General features: G+C 40.7%; 1 protein-coding gene across 1 annotated transcript; it reads left to right on the top strand.

Annotated features, from left to right (window-relative positions):
• Bex1 (brain expressed X-linked 1) lies at window positions 1–1,690 on the top strand. Its single transcript, XM_034485459.2, has 3 exons — window positions 1–132; window positions 516–585; window positions 1,049–1,690. The coding sequence occupies exon 3, from the start codon at window positions 1,054–1,056 to the stop codon at window positions 1,441–1,443; it is 390 nt and encodes a 129-aa protein (XP_034341350.1). The 5' UTR covers window positions 1–132; window positions 516–585; window positions 1,049–1,053; the 3' UTR covers window positions 1,444–1,690.
• Window positions 1,691–22,618: the final 20,928 nt, after the last annotated feature.

The raw sequence follows: 22,618 nt of genomic DNA, 5'->3' as shown, positions 1-22,618 counted from the left end.
GCGGGGCCCTCACGTGACCCGGGGCTGCAGAGCGACGCAGCCTTGGGTGCAGTCGTCACTCGCGTCTGGCCAGCAGCTCGGAGCTTCTCTGCGCGCGGCGGGCTGGCATCGGGCCCGAGGCGAGCGGGGCAGGTAAGGGGCCCCGCACGCGGCGGCCCTGAGGGCGACGACAGCCTGGCGACGGGCGGGCGCGCATCGCGGCTCCGCGCTCGCCTTTGTGCACCGCACGGGGGGGGGGGGGGAAGCCCGGCTGCGCCCGGGAAGGGGCGCCCGGCTCAGGGGCGGGGACGGCGCGGGGGTCCCGGGGAGGGGGCGGCTGGGCCGGCGGGCGGCGGAGAGCGCTCGATCGAGCCCTGGAGAGCGGGGATGGGGATGGGGATGGGGATGGGGATGGGGATGGGGAAGGGCTGCTGGAGAGCGAGGGCGGCCGGGGAGGGGGATGGGCGGTGGGTCTCGGGGAGCGGGGTGCGGTGCGGAGCTCGGCGCGGGTCCTTCCCATCCCACCCTGTCTGCAGGTCTGCTAGGCGAAGGCGCGTCTCGCGGGGAGAATTGAGAGGAGGACTACGCGGCAAGGGATAGGCCCAGGTCTGTTCAGGGGCTGTGTGTGTGTGTGTGTGTGTGTGTGTGTGTGTGTGTGTGTGTGTGTGGTGGGGGGCAGGGATGGAACTGGGGGAGGGGCTGGAAGAGGGGGTGGGGAAAACCCCGTCTAGGACGTCAGTCTATTATCCCCCTTATCCATCCCTTCCCACCTACCATCCCATGCCTCTCATTCTACCTCCCAGCTCCATTTCCACCACCCACCATCCCCACAGTTCCATCCTCCATTTTGATGCCTGCAAAAGCTTTGGAAACAGATCTGCAGGGAAAATGGTGGGTTGTAAGGAGGGAGGGTCTAGGACTGGGGGCCCCCTAGAGGGCGTGTTGAGCCTTTCAGGTAGAAAAAAATAAAATTTGAAAAACAAACATATGGACATCCAAGATAGTGAATGGTGGAAGATGGGCCTCTGTCCTCGGTGCTGAACCTTTGAACATTTCTCTTGTCTTCCAGGAGAAATGGAGTCCAAAGTGGAACAAGGAGTAAAAGATCTCAACATGGAAAATGACCATCAGGAAAAGGAGGAAAAGGAAGCAAAGCCACAAGGCGCTAACAAAAGGGAGCCAGTTGTGGCCCTGCCTTTCGAAGCTGGAGAATACTATGTGCCTAGAGGAGGTCGCAGGCGGTTCCGGGTTAGGCAGCCCATCGCTCACTACAGATGGGACCTGATGTATAGGGTTGGGGAGCCCCAGGCAAGGATGAGAGAGGAGAATGTACAGAGGTTTGGGGATGATATGAGACAGCTCATGGAGAAGTTAAGGGAAAAGCAGCTGAGCCATAGTATGCGGGCTGTTAGCACTGACCCCCCTCACCATGACCACCATGATGAGTTTTGCCTTATGCCCTGAGTCCTGAGGCTTTCTCTGAAGATGATATGGGGACCCCTGCTTTCAAAACTTACATGTTTGTGATGTACTGTTGTAATATTTTTGGTGTCACTCGTTCCCCATGGGTCTCCACTCCTGCCAGCTTCTAATTGAAACTTGTGTTTTTGACTCAGTCGTACATTTTTTTTTTTTTGTTAGCAGAATTTATCTATTGCATGGGAAGATGCTCACTATATATTGTGAAGCGAATAAAGCAGATTTAAAAGGCTATCTCGGTAGTTCTTTAAAGGCTACTTATGTACATATGTATACTTACATGTGCCATACACAAAGGGGAAAGGGGTGGAATGAAACTGTAAAGTGATTAATGGTGGGTCTCATTCTGTAAAAGTAAGGCAGATAAGTATAGGGAACATTTTAGTAACCTAGAGCCCCTGTTTGATTTTGGTTAAGCACACCTCCCCATGGTATAATAATACACTTTTCAACCTAGTCCTTTCACCTGTGTGTAGTATACACACACCCCTCTTGATACAGTGGAGCTAGAGATCCCAGATCACATTCAGTCGGTCACCTGAGGATTTGCTCCTGTGCCATGGTACACATACTCTTATCGCCGAACACAGAACAGTGTGTTTTCCCATCCTCCCCCTGATAGTAATCATATTTAGATTGTTTTTATTCCGTGAATCCCCAAGGTGTCTGGGTATGGAGAATAGAAGGGCTGATCCATCTGTGCATGTCTTGGGTACATGCACAGTAAGTCAAATATTTATCCTGTAGTAAAGTTTTAATGATAGCCCCTTATTTACCACTATATATCTTACATAAATGGGCATATATATTACTGAAATTGGATGCATTATGGGAAGGGACATCTACATTAGGGAAAAGAAATGTATGGCCTGATCTGTCAATCAAAGAAAGAATTACCTAAACTATGTCCCATAGTAACCTTCTCTTAAGTCCTATAAAAGTAAGGCCCCACACTATAATGGAGTCCTTGAGTGTTCTAACTCATGTGGCTTGCTGTCAGCCTTGACACTGTATCCCTCTATAAGCTACACTATTTCTTTGCTTTGAACAAAATTCATCTTGTGTCACTAGGAAATCTGTGGGCCCTTCTTTTCAATTCTTTAGTTAGAGACCTGGGACCTGGAAACACTTTGCCCAGATCCCGACTACCAGTAACAAAAAGGTATGATCTTATACTGTCTGCCCATGTTATAAAATACCTGACAGGAACAACTCAAGGGGAGAAAGTGTTTATTTTGGTTCCTGGCTGTAAATATTTTAGTGTATCATTATGGGGAGGATGTTGTTCATCAGAGGTGTGCACACTATGGTGGCAAGGAGTGAGGAAAAGGGAGAGAAACTGCTTTCTTTCTACTCCTGATCCCACCAATGGGAATCGTGCTGGTCTCCTTAAGGGTGAGTCTTTCCTGTTGTTCTCACCTTCAGAGTAATCCTCTAGGCCTCTGAAGCCAGTCAATTTGTTTTGAGAAATATAGTCTGACAGATTTGTTTTTTCTTTTCCTTTGTTCATTAGGGAAAGAAATACTTTTAATCACTTTATAAAAGAAGCAAGGCCACATAAGACATCATTAACTGAAACAGGGTCTCATAGCCACACAGATGAGCCAAGGAACTTTTTTTTTTTTTTTTTTTTTTTTTTTTTTTTTTACAAATTGAGAATGACTGCTTTCACACAAGTGAAACAAGGTTTATCTGGTTTTCACCCATCCTCACCCACTAGGCAAGAGCCCTATCTGCATATTTTTCCCTTTAGGTACCAAGCAGTGTCCAAGACCAGGTTGCAGCAATCTGGCACATCTCTTGCGTCCTGATAAAAAATGCAATGTCTGCCGATCCTGTTACGATGTCTGCCTGGCTGGAGGCACACATAGGACTAAAATAATGATTGAATCTGGAGCTCTTATTTCTTTTTTTGTCTGAGTACAGTTCCTAGCTGGACTAATAACTTTGGATGTATAACTTCCTCTTCTAGAAGGGATTGATTGCAATTTCTAAAAGAATATTGGATTTATTTAGACATGCCCAAATGTTCCTGACAGTGTGCTAAGCTGTTACTAGTGCAAGAAACACTTGGTGTTTATTAAATTATGGGTTTATACATGGATGTAAGGTTTCACCCTATGCTCACTCAATAGGAACCTAAAACTTTCATTTTTTAATAAGCATCTTTGGTGTTTCTGCTGCACATTAACATCTAAAAATTATATATATACATAATTTATATAATTATATAATAATACATATATATAAATTATATACATATATATCTTGATTTTTAAAGAACTATAATTAACTTCTAGTGATTTTCAGTGGATCACTCAGTGATTAGAAACAATAAGCTTATTGCAACCACCTTTATTTTTTTCTACAAACTCACATTTCTTGTTTATTATTGGTCCAGCACTGTCTGAAAAGATGCAGACACAATCTTTCCACTGTAAATCTATCTTTGTGAAAATACTGTCTTAGAATTTCTCCTTCTGTAATAGACTAGAACACCATGACCAAACATAACTTAGGTAGGAAAGCTTTGATTTCACCTTATAAGTCCATCCCTTATAGCAGGAACTCAGGGCAGGAGCCTGAAGACAAAAACAGGTCATGGAAGGATGTTGCTTTACTGGCTTGCTTTCTATGTATGGCTTACTCATACTTCTTTCTTTCATATCCTAGGACCAGCTGACCAGAGATGGTCCCTCTGACAATGGGCTGTAAAATACTAGATGTGGCCTATATCTTGATGGCAGCTTTGTAAAAGATTTTGAGGCAGAGAACTCAGATAAATCATCCTAGACTTCTGACTTAGAATCACTGGGATCATAAAGTCATAATGGTTTATATGTTATATTTGAAATTAATGATACATAGTAGTAAATAAAACAGTATATATTTCTTTTTATGTATGTGTAAATGTGAGTGTTGCACTTGTCTATGTGTGTGAGCAGATATGTGTACAAGCATGTTTGTGGAGACCAGAGGACAATCTTATGTATTGTTCTTCGGGTACAGTCCACTTTTCTTTTTTTGAGACAGGGTTTCTCTGTGTAGCCCTGGTTGTCCTGAAACTCACTCTGTAGACCAGGCTGGCCTCAAACTCAGAAATCCACCTGCCTCTGCCTCCCAAGTGCTGGCATGCACCACCATTGCCTGGCCAGTCCACTTGTTTTTTAATTATTTACTTTCATCTTGTTGTTTTGCCTGCATGTATATAATGGTTTCACAAACCTCTGAGCTAAATTATAGACAGTTGTGAGCTATCACGTGGGTACTGGAAAACGAACCCAGGTCTTTTGGTAGAGCAGCCAGTGCTCTTAACCCCTGAGCCATCTCTCAGCCCCTCTACTATTTTTCCATTTTTAATTTTACTTAATTATTTTATGTGTATGAGTTTTTGCTTTCATGTATATCTGTTTACTATGTCTGTGCCTGGTGCCTGAGGAAGCCCGAAGAGGGCTTTGAATCCCCTGGAACTGGAATCATAGACAGTTGTGATTATGGATGCTAGGAGCTGAACCCAGGTCCTCCAAAAGAGCAACCAGCATTCTCAAATGCTGAGTTATCTCTCCAGTTCCCATCATTTTAATATTTAGGATAGCGTGTTTTGCTGACTCCGCAAATAGGTTAGGCTGGCTGTCCAGTAAGCCCCAAAGATTGACCCATCTCTACCCTCCCAATACTATGTTTACAAGTGCTTGACACCAAGTCAAACTTTTATATTATATAAAACATTGGTTCTGAGGATAAAATTCAAGTGTTAGCTATTGCAAGGCAATCTCTCCATCCAAAACAGAATGTTGGTTACTTTTTTAAAAAATCTAGAAAAAATCTTGCACATTAAAATGAACAATGTCCAGTCAGTATTAAAATTCTCAATAGTCTTATAAATTTTAACCCCAAACTACATAAATTAATATAAAATAAATTATGTATCTTTTGCCTTATTGTGTTGGAAAATAGCAGGAGTAACCTATGTAAATATTTCTACTAATTCATAACTTGTTCTACAAAATAACATGTGTTTGAAAAAAAGCTGTTTTGGATTTAATAATGGCCTAGAGCTACAGATGCTAAAAGTCTAGCAAATGCTAGGGGGAAAGCCCATCTGTTATGTGCAATGAAAAGTAAGAATAAGCTGAGAGTCAGCAAGGGGTTTCAGAGTAATAAAAACATTAGTTTGAAAATGTGATATCTGCATTATATGGAAGTTTGGAAAAATAATTAAATTTAATGAGATTTGTCAAAATAACCTATTCATCCCTAGAAGAAGAAGAGAATTTCTAGATGACCCAGCAGGCTGGAAAAACTTAGAAACATGCAGACATCTACCATGAGATTACCAGCAACACTGTGGTAAACATCAACAGTGAAAAGCTATACTTTAGTTCTCTTTAGAGAAAATGTTAGAACAAGACAACAGGATAAAAAACAGAGAGAACTGGCATCCGAAGTTCTTTAATCATCTGATGTGATTGAGTATTTATGACATAGCTTAGCAAAAAGACCTTTGGGTTTTTTCCCAAGAAGCTCAAAATTTGAATATCAATATGAATGGATGGAGGCTACAATCTGTGGGTCCGGGGGGACCTCTATTCTCACAAATGGGAATACTCTCTGAAGATTATAAATTGGTAAATCTGACAATGTGCATGATTTTCCATTTCTGTGGGTAAAGAAGTTGTCAGTGAAATATCTGTTAGCATAATACTAAAACATCTGGGAACATTAACTATTTAGTCCATGTAATCTCTATTGCCATGTAGGCATTTGTTATAGAAGTGTTTCAAAGAAAGAAAATTGATGATAATGATGATGATATGGCAGGACCTTATAGATATTTGTAATGGCTTGAGGTTGAAACAGATAGAAACTGAATGTCAAATTTTAAAACTAATGTTAGAAATGTAGAGTAAAAGACAGCGGAAAGAAGAAAAGATGCCAACACAGCAGAAAAAAAAAAAAAAACAAAATAAACCAACCTAACACCTCCCTCCCCCCCAATCATCTATTTGGACCATAATATCCAGCTGGTATGGGAAAGAAGAGGTATTAAGAGCAATTATTAATTAGTGAATATTCAGGGTACTAAGTACATGTTTAAATAGAAATAAGAAGTTTCAGACAGTGGGAAATTTATAATAAGATACTCCAATAGAACTAGAGAATAAAACTGACTTGAGCATCAGAGGAATAAAATGTACCACACACTAAGAGGCATACTTAAATAAAGAAGTCCATGTAAAAATTTTGGATACAAAATAATATTTATAACTTCATAAGAACAAGTAGAAAAATATAAAAGTGTGTAAACATCAACACATCAACAATATCAAACATATTACAAACAAATGTTTTTTTTTAAATAAGACTGTCACTTTCAGTCAGCAAAAAAAAATCAGGAGGTGCAAAAGCAGTAAGGATAAGAGCATAGTGTTAGCCTATGTCCACTGTGTAAATACTGTGACAGCTGACGTCATGCTAGCGATGTATCATTTAATGTGGAATTGAGAATCTATAAGGAGTGCACTATCAGCTTAAGCACCTCCCTCATTAAACTGATGGCAACAGGCATAATACCATGTAAGGAAAATGAGAGACAAAGCTGTGAAAATGAAACATCCTTTGTAAAGGAGATCTAGGATAGGTATACAAAAAGAAGCTCAGGGAAAATTTGATTAAGGCAGACAAGCAGGCAGACAAACATGTAACCACCTGAACTTGGGTTTACCTGAAAGGGGGGCTGGAAATGAAAAGGAGATGGAGGGGCAAGAGAAACATGGAATCAAGACAAAGTTTTCTGATCAAGACTCCCCGCTTAATATTCCCCTATTATATAGGGGAATCCCCACTGAACCCATCCTTTGTTTCAGCTGGATAACTTTGCAAAGCAGGCTCAGCAGACAGTCTGTTCTTCTACATTCTTGCAGGAAGTTGCAAGTGTAAACAAAGCAGCTGACTTCACCTAGGTGTTAAGGTGGCAAGCAAGGTCTGTTCAGACTGCTCAAAGCTGGGAAGGGCACACAGGCAGACAACAGATATATGCTGTAATCTTGTGAGAACTGACCACATGGACAAAGTGGAGGAGACAGGAAGAGACTGTGCAGACACAGCAATCATTTGAGGGAGTGTTTAAACAAGCATAGACTTTGGAGTGAGGATGCAAACTGTAGTTCAAATATTGACACCTCTACTTAGAAGTCCTATGACTTGAACAAAGTTGCATGACATTCCCTCTTAGCTTCACTGCTCTTACCTGTAAAACATCAAAAAAGTTTGTTGAGATGCATATCATATACCAAGTTCTAGTAAAAAAAAGATTTATCTTATTAATATGAGTACACTGTCTCTGTCTTCAGACACACCAGAGGAAGATATTGGATCCCCTTACAGATGGTTGTGAGCCACCATGTGGTTTCTGGGAATTGAACTGGAATCTCTGGGAGAGCAGTCAGTGCTCTTAACCACGGAGCCATATATTCAGTCCCAAACGTCAGCTCTTAATATTATAAAACATGCAAAACCAAAGCAAAAAGATTTCATTCACTAAAACTAGTACCCTAGAATTTAAAAGTTAAGAGAATTTTCAGGGTGTAATAACCTGTCTTGCCGAATGCTGTACAATATTTGAATCCTTGATGAATTGCTTAGGAAATTGGAGATTTTAAGTCTAGTACATATCAAGTATAATTCCAAAGTAAACTAGTGGTTGATCAGATGATTGAGATTCACACTGATTAGGGATTCAAGATACTTTTTCCCCAAGTCTACAGTAGCCATAAACCACGAGTGGCTATTGAAAATTCGAAATGTTTATAATGTAAATAGAGATGTACTAAAAGTATAAAATGTGCATATAAAATTTCAAAGCTATTAGTAGTTTGTTGGTAACTTTCATTAATTGTATATTAAATATGCCATTTTGAATGTTCTGTCAAAATATTTTCTTTATTTTTCTCTCATATAAGATTTCTCAAACACAGCCTCCGCACCGTCCTATTCCTCCCCTACCTCCTCTTTCCCCCAGATCCACTCCTTCTCTGTTTCCCTTCAGAAAAGCACAGACATCCCAGGGATGGTAACTGAACACAGCATAACGAAATTACAATGAGACTAGGTACAAACCCTCATATCAAGTTTGAACAAAGCAATGCAGTTGGAGGAAAAGGTCAGGTGAAAGAGTCAGAGACACCCCTACTCCCACTGTTAGGATTCTCCCCAAACCCCAAGCTAAACAACCACAGCATGTATGCAGAGGGCCTAGCACAGACCCATGCAGGCCCTGTGATTGCTACTTCAGTCTCTATGAGCCCCTGTGAGTCCAGGTTAGTTGATTCTGTATGTTTTCTTGTGGTATCCTTTTACCTCTCTGACTCCTACAACCCTTCCTCTCCTTCACAGGATTCCCCAAGCTCCACTTAATGTTTGGCTGTGGTTCTCTGCATCTGTTTCCATCAGTTACTGGAGGAAGGCTCTCTGGTGACAACTGGGCATGCCAACTAGTGTAGTCATTATGCAGGTCTTATTTAGATGAACATATTCTTCAAATCTCACCATTGATTGCTTTTCTCCTTAGGCAGCTTGCATAGTACATTTAGATACTATGAGAGCTAGTTTTCAGGGAGGAAGTTTACAGGTAATTTCTAGTTAGATTCCTTCAAATTCCTGAAGTATGTGATATCTTCAACAATAGAGTTTTACCTCCAAGTTCCAGGAAGTAACAAAGAGTAATGGAAGTAACCTATATTGTTATGGGAGTCTCTAAGGAAGTCCCTGGCCAGCAACTAAAGGGGAAGTTTTCCATGCTTGGCACTGTTTTGCTGTTGTTGTTTGTTTTTGGTTTTTGTTTAGATAGTCTATGACTCTATAAAAACTAAGTAAATTTAAATCTAACATAGGGAGTGAAAGACTTCTTCTATAATATTAATTTTAAATCTTTGAAGAAAGAGACTGATGAAGACACTAGATCTCCCATATTCAGGGTTGGTAGAATTAAAATTATAAAAATAACCAGCCAACCAAAAACAATGTACAGATTTTATACAGTCTTAACAAAATTCCCAACACAGAAAGAGGAAAGAAATCCTAAATTTCATGTGGAGCCACAGAAGGCCCCTGATTCAAAGAAATCCTGAACAATGCTGGAATTATTAGCATACCAGCTTTCAATCTATATGACAAAGCTATACTAATAAAAGTAGCATGACACTGGCAAGTGAAATAGAATAAAAGTCCCAATTATGAATGCACATAACTAGAGTTATCTGATATTTGATAACAATGTTAGAAATGAATGCTGTGCAAAGAAAGCATCTGCAACACACCATGCTAGGGAAATTGGATGCCCACATAGAAAAATTAAATTGCATTAATATCTACTACCTTGCACAAATTAACTTCAAATGTACCAAAGACTAAATGTGAAAACTGAATTGCACAAACTGTTAGAAGAAAGCACAGACAGAAACCTACAAGATGCATGTCCAGGAATGGACTTCCTGAAGAAAACTGCATTCTCTCAGGAATTAAGACTAACCACTGACAAATAGGACCTTAAAGATCTCTAAAGCTGCACGCCAAGAAACAATAAAGAGAGCAAAAAGGAATCCCACAGAGTAGGGGAGAGTCTTTTCTAGCTATACATCTGACAGAGGATTAATTTCGAAGATAAACAAAGAACTCACAACCCAGAGCCAGAAAGCAAATGACCTAAGCAAATGGGCCCTGGATATGAACAGAAAGTTTTTACATACAAAGAATGGAAGAAAGAAAAATGGCCAGGAAATATCTTTAGAAGTGTTCAACATCCTTAGTAATTTTGGAAATGCACACGAATACTACTTTGAAATTTCATCTTACCCCAGTCAGAATGGCTAACATCAAGGAAACCACTGAAAATAAATGCTAGCCAGGATGTAAGAAGCGGGAAGCTTTGTTCACTTGTAGTGAAAGTGCAAACTGCTGCAACTACTAAGGCAGTTCATGTAGAGAATTCTCCAAAGGCTAAAAGTAGATGTATCGGACGTCCCAGCTATGTTATTTCTTGGCAGATGCCCAAAGAAATAACACTATCCACACTCCACAGAAATGTGCTCAGCCATTTACGTTTATTGCTGCTCTATCCACAATATCCAGGAAATAGGGACAATCTGAATGTCCTTCAACCCAGAAACAGAAAATGACAATGCAATACAGGTGCACAATAGAATTTCTAACAAACACACCTTTATTTCATAAAAATTGGCTTATACTATACATACTCTTTGTGTACTTTTTTTCAACCAATAATTTAAAGATATTCTTAAAATATCCTTAAAATCATGTGAGCTGTAATCCTTTGACAGGGTCTATGTAGGTGAATTAGCCTTTTGTGCATCCTCTCCAAGTCCCAAGTCCCACATTCAGTGGCCTGGTGGTTTGACTGCCACTGCCTTCACCATCCCTAACTTATAGGCTTCTGCCAGGACACTCCCTGTCACCAACCTATGTGCTCCTACCATGTCACATCAAACCTTTCCACTCAGCCAGATCCTGCACAAACTTTGGCAGGGACCGAGCAGGTGAATCTATCTGATTCTGCCTTCTACATACCTTCCTCAATCCCCAGAACTACCCTTCCAGATTTAAACCAGGATGAACCTCCTGCATGCCTGATCAGTCTCCTATGTCCACCTGACTTCATTACACTCTGCAGGCCTAACCCAGGCCATACATTCAGTATTTTGTTCCAACCTGCTCTGTCAATGTCAGACAGAGAACTAACAAAAGAACTTCACATGCCCCAATTGCATCAAAAAATACAGTGCAAAAGATCAGGGCAGTATCTCCCTTCCCCAAACCATCAGTCATATATAAATGTTTACCAATGAGAATTTCCTAGATAAAATCCAAGATACAGAATTTAAAAGGACAATCATAAATTTCATTAAAGAATTCAAGGAATCTAAAGAAGACATAACAACTAAATGAAAGAAAGGAGAAAGGGCTTAAGGAGAGCAAATACCTGAGTGATGCCCAAGAAAACACAAACGTAAGGATGGTGGAAATGATGATGATAAACCAGCATTTGAAAATTGAATTCAACAAAGAAATGAGAGCATTGAAGAGATGTGGGGCGGTGGGCTGTGAGAGGCAGCTGGGTACTTGGTTGAGCACAAGCCTGGAACCTCAGATACCCTAATAGGACAGTAGATGTTCGGCCTTGCTCCTTGGCCCTGGTTCCTTTCACTTAGCTTCAGCCATCTACAGCCTCTCCCACAGAAAGGTTTGTGGCCTTCAGTCACATAGCACAGGTAGAGGGCGTGACTACAGGCTGCAGAGCCTCAAGAGATCTCCATATTAATGAGATACCTAAAGGTCAGAGGGTATAGCCAATTAAGCATTCCTTCCCCAGACCCTCCTTCTACTCACAAAAGGTATTTAACCTCAAGCCCACCCTGAGAACACGGGGTACAGCTTTATCCACTTTCTACCATGACAATAAACCTTTTAAAACCACAAAGTTCCACTTGTCTTTGGGGCCCACCATGGAGAACCGTGGAGGGGGCCTTCAACCAATGAGCCACCATCTAATCTCCTGCCTAGAACCTCTCTGTGTTCCAGCCATGGAGGCCCACCAACTCAAGCAAGCTAGCCAAGCCAGCCATGACCCAGCCAAGCTAGTTGACTCGACCAAGAGTCTCTACTCTGTGGGGCTCCTCCAGAGCTCATCTTTTTCCCTCTGCCCCTTTCAGCAGCAGGTCACTCTACCCCGTACACCCCCAGTCTAAACTCTTTCATGGCTCCCAGTGGCACCTGGGAGCCCAGGGGTCTGAGACCAGTCGATCCCTGCACGCCTTCTTGCCCGAGAGTCCTCACCCCAAAGCTCATGCTCACCAGGGGTCTCAGGCTGAGACCTCTCCACACCCCGGCTAGTCCTGCTGCTTCTCATAGCCAAATGACTGCCTGGTGTGAAGTGAACTCAGCCAAATTCCCTGCACCTTGGGCTGTGGCCCTAGCCCCTCAAGGGCAAGCAGACTTGCAAGACCCACAAAGAGGACTCAAGTTGAAATGAGGGTGGCACTGAAAAACCCAAAGATATAATTAGAACACTCAAGGGAAAGACTTACAAGTATAATAGATCACCTAGAAGATAGACTATTAAGACTAAAAGAAAAAATAGAAAATATGCAGAATATGAACATTTACTTTTTAAAAAAAATATATAGGAAAAACATACCGGAAATGTGAGACACCATGAAAAAACCAAAACTTCAGATATATAGGAATAAATTAGGGGGAAGAATCCAGGTTAATGGCATAGACCATATTTTCAATAAGATCAACAAGAAAAAGAAAATTTCCCCAAACTAAGAAAAAATGCACCAATACAAAAAGATAAAATCACTATTGCATATTATAGTTAAGACACAAAGTATGCACAACAAAGAATGTGTACTGAAAGCAACAAGAAAAAAAAAGCACTGATAATATTTAAAGAAAAGTCTATCATAACATAAGTTGATTTCTGGAAACTTAAAAGCAAGAAAAGCCAGAAATGATCTAAATCTAAATATCAGGATGATATTTTCTAGTTCCATCCATTTACCTAACAATTTCTCGAATTCATTATTTTTGATAGCTGAGTAATACTCCATTGTGTAAATGTACCACAATTTTTGTATCCATTCCTCTGCTGAAGGTCATCTGGGTTCTTTCCAGCTTCTGCCTATTATAAATAAGGCTGCTATGAACATAGTGGAGCATATGTCCTTGTTATATGTTGGAGCATCTTCTGGGTAGCCCAGGAGTGGTATAGCTGGATCCACAGGAAATGCTATGTCCAATTTTCTGAGGAACTGCCAGACTGACTTCCAGAGTGGTTGTACCAGCTTGCAACCCCACCAACAATGCAGGAGTGTTCCTCTTTCTCCACATCATCACCAGCATCTACTATCACCTGAGTTTTGATCTTAGCCATTCTGACTGGTATGAGGTGGTATCTCAGTGTTGTTTTGATTTGCATTTCCCTGATGACTAAGGATCTTGAGCATTTCCTAAGGTGCTTCTCAGCCATTTGAGTTTCCTCAGTTGAGAATTCTTTGTTGAGCTCTGTACCTCATTTTTTAATAAGGTTATTTGGTTGTCTGGAGTATAATTTCTTCAATTCTTTGTATATATTGGATATTAGCCCTCTATCGGATCTAGGATTGGTAATGATCTTTTCCCAATCTGTTGGTTGCCATTTTGTCCTATTGACAGTGTCTTTTGCCTTACAGAAGCTTTGCAATATTATGAGGTCTCATTTGTCAATTCTTGATCTTAGAGCATAAGCCATTGGTGTTCTGTTCAGGAACTTTTCCCCTGTGCCTAAGTATTCAAGGGTCTTCCCCACCTTCTCTTCTATTCGCTTCAGTGTATTTGGTTTTATGTGAAGGTCCTTTATCCACTTGGACTTGAGCTTTGTACAAGGAGATAAGAATGAATTGATTTGTATTCTTCTACATGTTGACCTCCAGTTGAACCAGCACCATTTGTTGAAAATGCTGTCCTTTTTCCACTGGATGCTTTTAGCTCCTTTGTCAAAGATCAAGTGATCATAGGTGTGTGGGTTCATTTCTGGATCTTCAATTCTATTCCATTGATCTTCCTGCCTGTCTTTGTACCAATACCATGCAGTTTTTATCGATATTGCTCTGTAGTACAGTTTGAGGTCAGGGATGGTGATTCCCCCAGAAGTTCTTTTATTGTTGATGGAGATTACATTGAATCTGTAGATTGCTTTTGGCAAGATGCCATTTTTACTAAAGTAATCCTGCCAATACACAAGCATGGGAGATTTTCTGAGATCTTTGATTTCCTTCTTTAGAGACTTGAAGTTCTTGTCATACAGATCTTTTACTTTTTCTATCTTTTGAGGACTATTTTGTTATTAATTATATGGTCTATTTTGGAGAAGGTACCATGAGGTGCTGAGAAAAAGGTATATTCTTTTAAGATGAAATGTTCTATAGATAACAGTTAAATCAATTTGGTTCATAACTTTTGTTAGTTTTGTTGTGTCTCTGTTTAGTTTCTGTATCCATGATCTGTCCATTGCTGAGAGTGGGGTGTGGAAATCCCCCACTATTATTGTGTCAGGTGCAATGGTATGCTTTGAGCTTTAGTAAAGTTTCTTTTATGTATGTGGGTGCCCCAGCATTTGGGGCATAGATGTTTAGAATTGAGGGTTCATCTTGGTACATTTTTTCTTTGATGAGTATGAAGCATCCTTCTTTATCTTTTTTGATTACTTTTGGTTGAAAATAGATTTTATTTGATATTAGAACTGCTACTCCAGATTGTTTCTTGGGATCATTTGCTTTGATGATTGGTTTCTAGCCTTTTACTCTGAGGTAGTAGTGTCTGTCTTTTTCACTGAGGTGCATTTCCTGTATTCAGCAAAATTCTGGGTCCCGTTTATGTGTCTGATAGTCTATGTCTATTTATTGAAGAATTGGGTTCATTGATATTAAGAGATATTAAGGAAAATGATTGTTGCTTCCTGTTATTTTTCTTATTAGAGGTAGAATTATATTTGTGTGTTTGGGTGCCTGGTGGGTCCTGAGTGCCCCCTGCTCCCAGTTGTAGCTCTGGGGTATAGGGCAGTGGGAGACTGTTCTTACCTGCTGCTCTGAGTTAAGTGGCTCTTCTAGGATGTCTCAGGATATGGTGTCTTTACCGAAGCAGACCAGCTAGATGTCTGCCCCAGCCACAAGGACCAAGCGAGGGTTATTATTTTAAAAAATTATAAAGCATTACAAAAATATAAAGCTAAAATTATTTGAGAAATTTGTTAAATAAATTAAAATTTAATATAATTATAACAGATATTAGAGAAAATATCAATGATCATTCAATTCAACCTTGCTGAAGGCCTCTCTCAGCATACAACACAAGGCAAAAATTAAGCAGAAAATTGCTGATTTTATTTCACAAAATAAACACTTATGTACTACAAATGCATATAAAAAGAGATAAATGAAGTACTGAAAAATAATACATGGAAAGGAAAGTATTACTAATATAAATATATAATGAATTAGGGTAAGTCACATACAGAAAGAGCACAGAAATATAAAAATAGACAGGAACAGAAGCCTTACTAGACTTGGTACAATCACAAGTGCCAATATTTATCTGGGAAAACTGGCTTGACTCAAGGTGCAATCCCACTGAGTGGGTCATTAGAGTAACAGAAACTCCTTATGGTTCTAGAGGCTGAGGGCTAGCATGGTGCCACCATGGTCCAGTTCTGGTGAAGGATTTCCTCCTGGTTTCAGGTGGCTTGCCTCTTGCTCTACACTTAAAGTCAGAGAAAGTCATTTTATGTTCCTTTAAATTCTTACAGACCTAGTAATCACATCGTGAGGGCCTCACTCTCATAATTTGATCAAATCCCAATTACTTTCAGAAGGTCCTATTGACAAATGTCTTTATACATGGGATTGGGGCTTTTAGTAAGAAATTCGAGTGGATGTAGTCATTCACTCCACATAAATCAATAATCAAGAAAATGCAAATGAGAACAAGAACATTTTCAAGTATCAAGTTGGAATAAATTCTTATTTATAGCTAATATTTTTCTTTCTTTCTTTTTGTTTTCATTCTACAAGCTCTCACTCTTTAGCTTAAGCTGATCTTGAACTCACTACCTAGACCACACTGGCCTCTAATTTATGTTGGTCTTGCCACCCCAGCTTCTTGAATGCTGGAATTCCAAGTGTGACCTACAATAGCAAACATTAAGCATTTACAGTGAAAATGCTTCATACTCAGTGTCCTTTACCACATAACTTACAACTTATGTATATACAGATATTATCGAAAGGGGATTGATGTTATACATCAGAAGCCACAGCCTAATCATAGAGTGACACCTCATGCTATTACTGAGCAACTTCTAGAAGTGATGATTCTGTATTGATGGTGACAGTGAGTGAGAATTGGTGAATTTTTTTTCAGGAATATTGTTTGGAATTGTTCATTAAAATGTCTAAAAATGCATAAATATATGAGTACATCCTGAAGAGGCCATTAGTTTGAGAGGGCTGGGAGACAAGAGAGGGACTAGAGGAAGGGGACATGGCAGTGTTGAAAGGAGGAAAGGAGTAAGATGAAGTGTTGTAAGTAGATTTTAATTAATTTTTTAAAAATTATAAATACAAAAATCTTTAAAACAAGTCTGTAACCTAGAAATTCTATGCTTATTATTAATTCCCATTGAACAGTCACAAAAAGTGGCCTGCGTAGAGGTTGTGATTATAGCAGAAGGCAGTGTTATCTGTATTTAAAGAATAATGGCTGAAACAGGTTTGACAGATTAAGGAGGTTTATGACATCACATGGAGTAATCAAGGCTGATATATTTAGCAAGGAAATGATGTCATCAAGGGCACAAGTTCTTTATATCTCTAGCCAGTTTTGCCATGCTTGGTGTGAGCTTCATCCTAAGGCTGGGTAGTTATCCCTCATGTAACATGTTGGCTGAAGATGATGGTAATTGTGGCTACATTCATTTTTATTGATGACCCCTGCCCCACAGAAAATGAGGGAAAATCTTTCATGCCAACTATGGGGTTAAAGAGCTATCTTTTCCACATGATTAATCCATTAGAAGATGGTTGTCCACTTACAATTGATAGTGGGTACCAGGTAAATTTTAGGTCCTGGCACATCCAAAATAATTAAGCTTAGTCTCTTTAAACACGTAGTGAGGTGGTATGATGAGGGATACATCTGGAGGGTTGTAGCTCTGTTGACGAAGAATGGAAAACTGCTATTGGGTGTTTACTACACCGGGACCCTCAATACTTGGAACAGCTCAAGATAGTTTGGGCCCCCAGAGCTCTCTGGGAAGGAAGTAAATGACAACAAGAAGACAAACAAAATAACTTTTGGAAGGAAATAATGCAGAATCTGCTAACACCCAGGGAGAGGAGAGTCAGAAGCAGAGAGTGCGAGAGCGAGAGCGAGAGCGAGAGCGAGAGCGAGAGCGAGAGCGAGAGCGAGAGCGAGAGCGAGAGCGAGAGCGAGAGCGAGAGCGAGAGCGAGAGCGAGAGCGAGAGCGAGAGCGAGAGCGAGAGCGAGAGCGAGAGCGAGAGCGAGAGCGAGAGCGAGACATGAACTAAGTCAGGATAAAATCTTCATATGAGCCGGGCAGTGGTGGCGCTCGCCTTTAATCCCAGCACTTGGGAGGCAGAGGCAGATGGATTTCTGAGTTCGAGGACAGCCTGGTCTACACAGTGAGTTCCAGGACAGCCAGGGCTACACAGAGAAACCCCGTCTCGAAAAAAAAAAAAAAAAGAAAAAAAAACAAAAAACAAAAAACAAAAAAACCCCAACTTTATATGAAAGAAATCTGAGGGGCTGGGATCCTTGGGATCTTGGAAGTAAAAACCAAACGGGGGAGGTTCTGCTCATTCAACTTACAAGGTACAATCAGGCTATCAGGCTAAATGGGATTCATGTGTCTGCTCCCACGGGAACACTTACAAAAACATTGAGCTAGATCAAATATAGGGAACTCCAAGGAGAAAGTATTTACAGTTGTCACTCTTCACATACACAAAACCTCCTTTCTTAGAATGCTACTTAGGTCCTACTTGAAGGACCAGCACCAGATGTGTTTGCTAGGCCGAGTTTTTCTCCAACAGCAGGTAGAAAGTTGGCACAGAACACCATTGCACAGGATCCCTGGAAAGTGAGCACTTTGGTTGTCTTAGCTTTACATCTTGCCAGTGTTTGCAAAGGCTTTCAATGGGAATTGTTTATTCATTTAGTAGGCTCATAGCATACAAGCCAGAGCACAAGCTATTATTCTCTTTCCTTCAGTCCACCTTTCTAGATCTCCTCCCTATGAAAGATAGTATTACTCACCTATCAAACTTCAACCTATATCCTCTCTTTTAACAGCTTTGCTGAGTCTACAGAGCCTGTCCTCCTTTGACTCCTATTTACCCAACAGGGCCTTATATATTTTAATTATTTTTTTTCTAGAAGTTGTTATACCCACCCAGGAGTCATATGTTTCTTACTTTGACTCTCACCCCATCAGCTCGTATTTTGTAACTGTTTTGTATCTCTCATGGCCTTTAGGCCATTGGTATGATCTGTGAATTGGTTTCTTTGTTTCTCTGCTTGTCCTTTCTTAAATCCAGTCTTTACAAGGAAATAGAGTATGCTCCTCCTGGCCTCCCAGTTATAGCCTCTGAATGTCCCCATTGCACTCAAATACTTACTACAGATCAAATATTTATCATAGCCTTCAGGTCCTGCAAGACCTGGATGATGGCCACCTAACCAACATAGCCACCCCATCCTTCCATTGCTAAGCTCCAGCTACACTAGTTTTCGTTGGTTCTTAAATGACCAAGTGCTTTATTTTGGTTGAGCCTGTGAGTGTTGTTTATTCTATTAGGCTAGCTACTCACCTGCATCTTCTACTTATAATTTAGAATAGTGGCCACCTCTATCCATGCTCTCATTTTCTGGTCTAAATTGTATATTGTCATCAATACAGACTCCTAGAGCTGAGGTAAGGATTCAGTTCTGTGGCACGAATCCTTGCCTAGCATGCAGGAATCCTGGAGTTCAATCTGCATCCCTACATAATGTGGTGGTACACACATGTAGTCTTACCACTTCAGATGTGAAGACAGGAGGATCAAAGGTTCAAGGTAATCTTTAACTGTACAGCAACTTTGTGTCAGTCTGGAATAATGCATGTCTGGAGAGCAGTCAGAGGAGAAAACCTTAGCAAGTAATCCCAACACTTCAGAGAAGGAATCAGGAAGGTGACTGCTGATTTATGTCTAGTCTAGATCCACAGTGATATGCTATTTAACAACAAGCCTGCCCTTCTTATTTATCACTTTGTTTACTATCTCTGTCTTCCACTGGATTGTGTATCTCATGCTTATAAGGATCATTCCTATTTTATTTTCCCTAGCAATAGTTAGCATCTAGTCCAGTGTCTCACAGTTGACATACCTCAAGCAATTGTAGGTTGACAGGTAAGATGTCATTTTTACATTAAAACTGGGATCATCTCAGCAAAAACAAAGGATGAGTTAGGCAAACTGTTGAGGGAAGAGAATTAGAATTAGCATAAGGAAAGGTTTACTCTTCCATTTTATTATCCAACTTGATTTTGGGTCTTAAGTAAGCACAATAATCTGGCTGAATTGTTGACCTGAGATTTTCTTACTAGAAGGCACCAGCCTGATCCTGGTTAAGAGAGAAATTATGTAATTACATTACAATCATAAGAAATAAATAATTTTTTTTACATATAATATATGTGGGACAGTGATAGGATAGCTTGGGTTTTGGTAGAAGCGCTGGCTGGCATTAGCCTGGAGACCCAACAGGTGTCCATGGCCTGTGAGAAATAGGCATCTATTCCACTGAGTTCCCAGAATCCAGGCTCCTGACGTGTGGTGAAGATCTCCATTAACCTGCACCATTCAGTCACGTAGGACAATGCAGCCCCTCCCAAAGAGCACAGGTAGAGAGCCTGACTACAGGCCTCAGCCCTAGAGAGATTTCCATATTAATGAGATACCTAAAGGCCAGAGAGCATAGCCAATTGTGTATTCCTTTCCTAGACCCTCCTCCCTCCTCCCTCCCTATTTAAGTCAGGCCTACCCTGACTTAAGTGGGGGGGGGGGGGTACACATCCAGATTCAACTATCATCCACTATGAAAATAAAGCCGTTTTGGAAACCCACGGACTTCCTCATGTCTTTTGGGAAAACGCGGAGAATGTCTCAACTATCGAGCAGTTGCGTCAAATCTCCTGTGGAGAGTTTCTCTGTGTTTCTGTGGCAGAGGCCTGCATCTTCAAACAAGCAGCCATTCCAAGCCAAGCGAATGACCAAAGAATCCAATTTCGGGAGATGCACCAGCGCTTTTACTCTCCAGTGCCTCCATTTCTCTGGGCATGCTGGTTGGATACTTCTCACAGTGCAGTGCTTGCACACCCACAGTCTCTGTTCTTCCATGGCTACCCCATTGGTGCCTGGGAGCCCCGAATGGAGACACTGACCTCCGGGTCCACTCAAGAGCCCTACCCACCTGCAGAACTCCAGACTGAGTTCACTCCCTGCCAGGGGGCACCCGGGCAGCTTCTCATAGCCCAGCGTCAGCCGGATGCTATGTGGAATGGGACCAGTATGTGGAATGGAACCAGTAGAACTTCCCACACGTGCTTCTGCTTCTTTATGGAGGACAACCTCCCTGAGGCCCTTGCCCTGGGCAGAAGACACAGGGAACTACAACTCAACGCAAAAGAGAACTCATGCCCACACGTGCCCATACACAAGCCATCATTTTTCCCTACAAATATATATTTTATTTATTCATTTATCTATTGTTGGATATATAATATGATTCCATAATTAGGTTTTTGTGAATAGTGCATCAATAAATATGGATATGAATTTATTTCTATGCTATATTGACTCCATGTTGTAACCAGATGTGGTATAAATAACTGGGTCATAAGCAGTACTTATTTCTCTCTCTCTCTCTCTCTCTCTCTCTCTCTCTCTCTCTCTCTCTCTCTGTGTGTGTGTGTGTGTGTGTGTGTGATTTAACTGTCATGGCTTCTATTTGGAGGTCAAAGGACAACTTTCAGAGTTGGTTCTTTTTTCATGAAGTCCAGGGATTGAATTCAGATCATCTGACTTACCAGGAAAGTACCTTTACCCACTAAGCCATCTCACCAGCCAGCTACCATATGATAATTCTAATGGTAGGTTGTCAAAACTGCTATGATGATTTTCATAATGACTGGAAAAAAAGTCTATCTTCTTCCCAGCAGTGTCTAAGGGCTCCTTTTCTACATTCTCCCCATCATTTGCTGTTATTTGGTGTCTGAATGATAGCAGCTCCACAGGATGTGAGACTAAATATCAACGTAGTTTAATATGCACTTCCCTAGTGGTTAAACCCCCCCCCCTTTTTCACATTTTATTGAAATTTGTGCAGGAATGCCTTTAGTAGATTTAAAGAAGCCAAATACAAAACAGGCTGAAATATACTATTCCTTTTTAAATGAAGACTTTAAAATGACAGATAAATTAATCTGAGGTTTTAACAGAACAGTGATGATGTACAGAGATAGGTTGCAATAGTAAATTCTATTGGCAACATTGCATGTCTGTAAGGAGGGTATGGTTAAATTGTGGCATCCGTGAATTAAAATTTTATATTTTGGGTCAGGTGGAAGCTTCCTTGTGCTAACAATGCACCTTTTTTGTTCACATAGAACAAAAAAAGAAGAGTTTAGGTAAAATTCATCCATTCTCTTGCATTTGAGTCTGAAGTATAAAAGCAGTAGTTGCTCATTTCACGCCAGAAGCTATAGGCATGACTGTCCATGCCTCATGGCAGCTTTCAGACAGTCCCAGCTCAGCTCCTGCGTTTGTTTCTCTTCCCCATGCTCAGCACTATAAACAAACAGACAGCAAAAGCATGGGATTCCTGGTACTCCGCTAAGTTTGACAAAAATCAAATTATAGAATGTCACCCGATTCAGAAGCATAGTGTCTGAGACTGTCACAGGCTGAACTGTGGCCATCTGTGGATCCAAGTGGCCCCCACACAACACCAGATTATCAGAATCACAAAGAACACCAGCCTGCATTATTTTCTGGTTCGTGGGACAGGACAAGAATCCCCTGTGGAAAACTGTTCTTCCCTATTTGATCCTTATCTGTCTTTCCTCAGGTAAAATGGCACATTCTTCTTGATTATTATCTGGCAGTTGCCAGTGCCAGCATTTTCAGTCGTTCCTATGTTCTATTCCTGTCCAGAATGTCTTTCCAGTATATTGTTTTGAAGCACGAAATGTAAAGACTTCAGGGATAGAATGTTAAATATCGGTAGGTAAGAAATCAATCTTCTCGGGACTTTAGTGGGTGTAAGAGTCTTCTTTGTAGTTTTATTTTGGTTTTGCATGTTTGTACACTACATAGCAATTAAGTGTTGAGGAGTGTTGAAAAACAGGTACTGTAGTGTAGTGTAGCAATGGCTCATGGGAGTCTTCAATTCTTCAACTTTGCTGGAGTGAACATCACTTCTATGCAGTTTGGTGGGTGTGATGTCAATAGTTTCTGAAATTTCTTTATCAACACAAAATTCC

Source organism: Arvicanthis niloticus, chromosome X, assembly GCF_011762505.2.
Source record: "Arvicanthis niloticus isolate mArvNil1 chromosome X, mArvNil1.pat.X, whole genome shotgun sequence".
Classification (NCBI taxonomy): domain Eukaryota; kingdom Metazoa; phylum Chordata; class Mammalia; order Rodentia; family Muridae; genus Arvicanthis; species Arvicanthis niloticus.
Note: the sequence above shows the minus strand (reverse complement) of the source record. Positions and strands in the feature narration are given on the sequence as shown.